Source organism: Lactuca virosa, chromosome 1, assembly GCF_052849685.1.
Source record: "Lactuca virosa cultivar CGN04683 chromosome 1, Lactuca_virosa_CGN04683_v6, whole genome shotgun sequence".
Taxonomy (NCBI): Eukaryota; Viridiplantae; Streptophyta; class Magnoliopsida; order Asterales; family Asteraceae; genus Lactuca; species Lactuca virosa.
Window position 1 is genome coordinate 202,638,869 of NC_136426.1, and position 8,288 is coordinate 202,647,156.

Here is an 8,288-nt window from a genome sequence, read left to right on the forward strand (position 1 = left end):
AACGATGTTAGCTCATGGCATATAGTCATAGGCGGACCTACAATGGGGGCAGTGGGGGCACTTGCCCCCACAACAAAAAAATAATAATAAAAAAATAGGAATATTTTTTTGAAAAATTATTTTGCTCTTCAAAATAATATATTTTTACTCTTTAAAATTTTTTTGCCCCCATAAATAAAATTAAATTATTTTTTGCCCCATTTTGGAAAAAATTTTGGGTCCGCCCCTGCCCCTGCATATAGTACATCAAAAGATTAAAACAAGTATGTTAGATAATACACAAACCCATCCCCTTATCAATGAAGAAAAGAACTCAATGTGGTCCTAACAATATCATCCAAAATCATGCTTGGTGGATTCAAACCATAATCCTTCAAATACACCTCACGAATCAAGATCAGTGTGCTCGAAATGCTGATGAGGAATGTGATCATCTTGGCAGAAGCCCGAAGTTGCTTCTGGACCCAAACTCTTGGCGTGCTTTGGTAGACTTTGTTTAATTGATAAACAGTCTTCCTCAAATCCGACGCCCTATTCATTTTCCCCTGAGATCTCCCAATCCCGTTAAACAATTTAACAATATCCTCATCACCCAAGTCACCTATGATGATCTTTTCTTCACGTATTACCCGGACGTCCTTATCATTGTCAATGTTACCACACATGAAATCTACATATTCAGTGAGTTCAAGACCATGGCCAGTGGTAAAACTTTTCTTTGCCATTAATTGCTCATAAGCCACCAAGTTTCTCAATATGACCTCTGAATCAATATTAAGTGTAATAAGAGGGAGATAACAAAACCGCTCATTTTCGCCTACAAAGTTTATGTTTCTGATGCCTCCGTTAGTCGGTGACAAATGGAACTTAACTCCTGCAATATCGCGAAGCTCTGAAACTGAAGGCACCTTGATCTCTTCAGCTGTCACCATCTTCTCAATACTTTCTGAGAAAGTTTTCATGAAGGATTCAATGATCTGAAGAAATGGCTTAGTCCCTGGGATCAGTGCCATAAGTTGGATAAACATTTCATGTAGTTCTAGTTTATCGTCTTTTTCACATGGACCACTTCCAGGTTTTTGAAAGTAAACTTCTGGTGAGATCGATTCTTCATTGGTCACGATGGATTGGTACATATAATCTAGTAAATGGTTTACTCTACTAAAATCGATTTTCTCTTTAGAGAGGATAAATGGTGAGTGGCACTTACAGAAATACCCAAACATAGATTCCCAGAAATCTTCTTGGGCTTCATCATAGCTACCCGATAGGTCGTTTTGGATTTCCTTCAATACAATTAGAGGAATCTGGTTCTCTAACATGATAAAATCTTTTGCATCTATTGCAACCTGTTGATCAATATAAGCACCAAGTAGATCAATAAAGAAGATATGTCAATGGTGAATAACCATGCCAAGGTGTCATCATCAGCATCAAGGTACAAATCATAGCAAGCACAAATTATGGGGATGATCTCTTTGACTTTATCTACGACTTGATCCACAGAGACTTGAACTTTATTAGACTTAAGTACCCTTTTCACCGAAGTGAGTTTGTTTTGCTCCATGTTCTGATAGAGCTCTGGCTGGAAATGGTGATTAGGACCAAGCCCTATCCGTTGAGGGACATATGCTTCCAGCTTTTCGTCTTTTAGGATTTGGGGAATTTGAAATATCGACAGTGGAGGTGTATCGACGTTAATGGCAAGCTGGTTTTTCAAGGTTTTGCTAATATGATCTACCCATTGCTTATCACCGGAGGTTAGGCTAGAAAATGGGTTTACGAAAGCCATCTGATGATACTTCCAAATGGTTCGGATGCTTCAAATGCTCTCTGGATATTTTTTTGACTTTAAATGATTCAAATGCTTTAGCTTCTTCGTCAACTCCGAGCACGTGATTACGTCTTAAAAAAATTGTTCATAATTTTTAATATTTATCTGACAACCTCGTTGTTAATATTTTAATTAAACAAGCTAATGAAACGAAATAATAACACATTTCACACCCAACCAACCACTAAAATATTGGTATAATAATAATTCTGGTCGTTGAATTCCTACTTGGTGCCATAAAATTATCTTTTGTTACTATCTTTATTATTCGTTATTGTGTAATACCCTCAATTTCCACCTTTATAACACGAAAAAGTTTATACCCATGTCACACTTTAATTAATGCATAATAATTAGAGCAAGATAATGAAATGTCCTTATGGTTCGGATAAATTTGGGCGTTTATCCCTAACTTTTCTTGCATTTGGACAATCCTTGTGATTTATTTTTGTTGCGATATTGGTCTCTAATTAACGTAAAAAGATTATATTGCGCTTATTATATAATCTATTTATTATATTATTATATTTTCAATATTATAGCATTGGTTCCACCTCACCCACCTTTACCCTCTTATTCTATTCTATGAATAACAAAATCCAACCCTAAATAAGATACACCGCCTATTCATCACCACCGTGGCATCATAACTGTTACAACTCTGACAACTACATCGCCACCTTCTCCAACTCTGAGAACGTCAAAGAAAACGCCAACACATACATCTGCATAGTCCACCACATAAATTGATTCATTTGAAACTTCGATGACCTCAATCACGTCGACTACATCAAACAGGCCGCCGATAAAAATCGTTAGTGTGTTCATCCCAAAAATCATTTGACATTTTTGAAACGTGAACCGGAGAAAAAAATGGATCATAAAATGCAAATAAGAAAAAATTTGGAACATGTTTTGATTTATGGGACAATTCTGACTTTTAAAACAATATTCAAGAACTATTTCGATTTTTAGAACCATTTTAAGGAACAATTTCCATTTCTTGAACCGTTTTCAGTTTCTTTTTAATTTATTATTATTATTATTATTATTATTATTATTATTATTATTATAGGTTTTGATCTTCTACACAACCTTTTATTTTGATTATGGTGTGGTTTTGATTTTGTAAAGAGTGATGGTAGTGATTGTTGATAGAAGATAGGTTGGTGTTGTTTGATGGCAGAAGTGGTGGTTTGACGGTAGAGGTTGGTTTGGTTTGATTAAAAGTTTTGATTTTGATTATGAGTTTGTGTTTTTTTATTCAATTTCTTTTGATTTGGTATGGTAACCGGCGGTGGTTGATAGAGGTGAACAGTGGAGGGTTGAACGAAGGTCCAGCCAAAGGTGAATGGAGATGAACTGTGGTGGTTGAATGGAGGTTGACGGAGGTGGACTGTGGATGGTAAGGGAGTAGGATGTATGGACTACGGAGTGGTTGGACCCACTTATTTATAAATTATTTAAAATTATTTTTTAATTAGTAAATATTAAACATATAATATAAAAACAGAAAAAGAAAAGTGTTTTGAGTTTTTGTATGTGTTGTAGTTGTTGGATTAGGGTGTCTAAGCCAATAAATAAATTGATATATTTTTGAATTAGAAGCAAAGTCATTTTTTAGTTGCCCTCAGAACTAGCAACTGAAAATGATTGCATTTGGAGAGAGAGAGAGAGAGAGAGAGAGAGAGAGAGAGAGAGAGAGAGAGTAATATGTTAGTTTATTATGGGAATAATAAATTAACTGAAAAATAAAATAAATGATTTATTAATATATTATATGATTAATATATTAACTGGAAATTGTGATGATTAATTTAGAATTAATCAAAAATTTATTGGAATTACTTTTGGGATTAATTAGATATAATTAAAGTGCAAGGACTTATAGCTAACAATGTTTAAAAGTTAAACAAGGGAAGGGTTCAAGAACCATCCCTTGTGGACGGTTTTAGAGTGCCCTTATAGGGCATTCTAGAAGCCTCCCAGATATAAGGAAACTAGGTAACTACCTGGATTAAGTATATTATTATTTTATTCCACATTAAGGTTTTCTAGGATTATCTTATCGGTTATAAATAGGACTCATTAGGTTCTCAATTTTAGTGCACTCATATACAATTAGAAGAGCCGAATTTCTATTCACCTCTCCTCTCTCCTTTTGTGCTCTTGTTGCTAGGGTTTTAGTACAAACCATTAGAGACATCATTTCTTTGGTGTTAGGCTTTCCAAGTTCTACAACTACAAGGATTAGTGTGATTTGTTTGCAACAACAAATCAAAAGGTATGTAACCCTAAACTTGATATTTTCGAAATTCATTAGGGTTATGCTTGGTTTAGTTGTTCATTGTACATTGCCTTCAAGGTGTATGACATAGATCTTTTCTAGGATGCAAGTACCCAAATAATTGTTAATTGGTTTCCACGTTGTATAAGTTTTGTTTTCTATAAAACTCATTAGTGGTATCAGAGCTTAGGCTTGTCAAACATTGATTGCACATGAGACGAACTGAAAAACCTGTTTTTTTCAATAATTGTTTACACAACGTGGCAGTGCTTCTGCACATGACATGAACTAGAAAAACCTGTTTTTTTCAAAAATTGTTTACACAACGTTGCAGTGCTTCTGCCACGAAATGGAAAACGGTTTTCCTATCTTTCGGTAATTATCTACCTAATCTAATTTATGGTATTATTTTTTATAATTATCTGGTACTGATTCTACTTGATTCTAAATTTTGAATGCCTTGTGTGATAATTATTGAAACCCTAAATATTAGGAGATATCATTATTTTATAATTTTTAATTAGATAAATTAAATTGAATTATCCCTTGTGAATTTAATAATTAATTAAATTGTAAAGTAATTAAAAGATAATTATAAAATTCATTTTAGGTTTAAATTGTTTAAATAGTTATATGATAATTTAGATAATTAATGATTAAAGCTTGTATTTTGAAAAAAAATTAAAATACAGCTTATACTATATATATTATTAAATGTTAAATATATTATATATATAAAACAAGCAACTCAAATCAATAGTAGGCCTCATTCACGAACCTATACTCTAAGGGGGGTCCACTCTCACGCACCGCCCCTTTGTATGGTGGAGGGTCGTTAGCCAAACGGGTTTGATATGACATAACCTTGAAAAATATGATACTATAAAGTAACAAAACCTTTTAGATATCCCAAATCTAGTTACTTTATGACAAAATGTGAACCACAGGCTAATCCATGAAAACACACATCACTCTTTATATGTCGTTAGTGGAGTGTGTTTGGTTAACCAACACACTAATTAGGGACTATAAAGTTGAGTTATGGACAGATCGAAAATTATCATTATTGATGGAGCGTGTGTGGTTTACCGACACGTCAATTTGAGATGTTGAATGACCTCAAGGTTGTCAAGCAGGTTGCATGGTTATTTACATCTTATTTGTGATCCTCGGTATCTCATTCACAAATTGAAAAGCCTAATCTAGGATTAAAAATGCCATTGATAAGATTCAATGAATCTCAAATGATCTAGGAATTTCATGTTAAATTGAAATTGGTAAATATGTATTACCTGCCTTAATAAATTCGCAATTAGATTATGACATCCCTCTTCTTTGTTTGTGAATTTTATTTTAGATCCTAGCCTAGAATATTTATTTTGGGTTAAAATATTATGTATTTATATCATTAAATAAAACTATGTCTCTTTATATAGATGTATGGAACCAGTGATCTCTCTACTACTCAATCTGTCTCCCTCCACTCAGACTTCTCCCTACTATCGATTCTGTCAAAAGGGAAGCTCATTGATCCTAACTACATGGATTGGATGAGAAACTTGAAGATGAATCTTCAATACAAGGGCAAAGAATATGTCCTCGAGAAGCCTCTTGTTGAAATCGATCATTGCACGGCTAGTACTATTAAGGAAGTTGCTTCCTATAACAAACATTCAGATGACGCCACTAAGGTTGCTTACATCATGGTGGCCACTATAAAACCTGAGTTGGCCACGTTCTATGAGGACTACTGGCCATATGGGACAAGTCTCGACCTTACAAAAAATTTCCAAAAGAATGTGAGACAAGAGCGCTACAAAGTGGTCAAGTCTCTTATGGAATGCATGTTTAAGGAAGGAGAATTTGTTTGTGCTCACATACAAAAGATGCAAAGGTACGTAGGGAAACTACAAAGGCTCAATCTACCGTTTGAAGAGGAGTTAGACATTGACCTGGTCCTCAACTCCTTGCCTCCTAGTTATGATCAGTTTGTCCTAACTTATCATTTGAACAACATGGAAACGACATTGACCCAACTCCATAACTTGTTGGAAACTATCTAGTTAGGGATGAAGAAGAATAATGCTCCTTCTTCAACAAGTACTCATGTCCTAGCCATTGGATATAGAAAAGGGAAAAGGTGGAAGGTTCCCTCCTAATCCAACAAGAAAGAGAAGGTCCATGTTATAGAGGTTAGCAGTGGGTCCAAGAAGAAGCCTAGCTTTGATGTCCCTACAATCAGTGATCCAAAAGAGGCCACCTACTTTATTTATGGAGAAAAGGGTCATTGGATAAGAAGTTGTCCCAAATACTTGCAGGACTTGAAAGATGGAAAGATCAAGGCGTCCTCATCGGGTATTTACATTATCCAAGTCAATATCACACAAATTTCCTAATCTTGAGCCCTTCACGGTCACACCTTCCCTAGCCGTTGGCGAAAATGCCGAGTGGTGATAGTATTTACATAGATTACCCAAATCACATAGTGCAAACCATAACTATCTATTTAAAAAAACCTATCTACCTTCGACTTGATAGTCCTTCCTTGCCTTGGTCCTTACTGCATCCTAGGAACACATGCGATTTTTGGAAATGTCAACTTGATGTTGGTGAGTTCACAAGTTTTGAGACAAATGATAAACATTCTTTGAAAAGTTTCTTCAATTTTTTACAATGATTATATTCATTTTTCTTAAATTTATGGTTTCCTATGCTTTATTATCTCTTATCTTATTTTCTTTGTAGGACATTCTGTTAATCATGTCTTATTATCTATATAGGATGCTTTACCCGTCCTAACTTACTATCTTTGTAAGATACTTACGGATCCTATCTTATTATATTTTAGGATATTTTACCAATCCTGATTTACTATCTTTATAGGATATTTATTGATATTTATCGATTCTTTCTTATTATCTTTTAGTGATATTTAACCAATCTTAATTTACTATATTTGTAGTATATTTACCGTCTTAATCTCTATTAGAATATTTAACCAATACTAATTTAGTATCTTTGTAGGATATTTACCGATCCTATCTTATTATCTTTTAGGATATTTTATTAATCCAAACGTATTTTTATCTAATACTCTAAGGCGACCCTCTGATTAGTTGGATCTCTAAGGTGGATGTAATTTATTACCATGAGCCCCCATAATCGACGTTGTTTGAGTAGTGATTTCCATGTGCTACACTTCATCAGACGTCGAATAGTAAGTAATAAGAAAGTTATCCTGTCGGGATTGTAGCTAGCAATCGTAAGTGGGGTTGTCAAACCCCGTGTAGGTCTATACATATCTTTCTGGGTCTTGCAAGATTAACGATTACGGGTCCATGGTAGCCAAATTTAATCAGTATAAGGATGAATAATAACAGCTCACTAACGCATTAACGTGAAATACGTTATCTTTTATCTTTCTGTCTTAATGATTTCCTATAACTATCACAATATAAACCTTTTACTTTTATATTTGATAATTATATCTTTTAGATATCAAAATTATCTACTATATATATATATATATATATATATATATATATATATATGTATACTATTTGCCATACATATGTACCCTAATTATGGTTATTTTGAAAACTGGATATTTGGGCTTAGTAACGATTAGGTACAATGCATATCCCTTCATTTGACCAGCATTACTTCTAGGTACTATGTTATCCTAGGAAATTGGACGTTATAACATCTAGATAATATCACTTCTTAGACTATCGGACATCATAACTCTTAGGCATAATATCATAGCTTACAACTAGTTATAGTATCTATAGCTACATTATCCTAAGGTTTCATGATTTATGTAACGATTGATATTTATATATATAAATATACTTCATGCATGACGTGCACTCGACTCGTGGCTCCATCCAGAGTTTGCCACATGTCACACTTTTGATGGTCCACGTCTCTCTAATCTCGAAGAATCTAGGTGTCAGACGTGCTCTTTGAGCATGGCATGCACTTAGCGTGCACATTTAAATCTTTTATAAAAATTCATATCTTTCTTATATGAATCTTTTATCTTACCCTATTTATATATTTCTATAGCTCTCCACTAGTACTACAACTTTCCTTAAGGTTGCATTGTCAAATTGTAACTTTTAATTTTTAACCCATATTTTATATTTATCTAAAAATCATATCTTC

At 33.8% G+C, this 8,288-nt stretch overlaps 1 protein-coding gene and 1 pseudogene across 1 annotated transcript; one reads left to right on the forward strand and one right to left on the reverse strand.

The window, feature by feature from the left end:
* Nucleotides 1-296: 296 nt before the first annotated feature.
* Nucleotides 297-1,840, reverse strand: LOC145108308 (putative UPF0481 protein At3g02645; annotated as a pseudogene).
* Nucleotides 1,841-5,557: 3,717 nt separating this feature from the next.
* LOC145126611 (uncharacterized) lies at nucleotides 5,558-6,184 on the forward strand. Its single transcript, XM_079061945.1, has one exon. The coding sequence runs from the start codon at nucleotides 5,558-5,560 to the stop codon at nucleotides 6,182-6,184; it is 627 nt and encodes a 208-aa protein (XP_078918071.1).
* The last annotated feature ends 2,104 nt before the right edge of the window (nucleotides 6,185-8,288 follow it).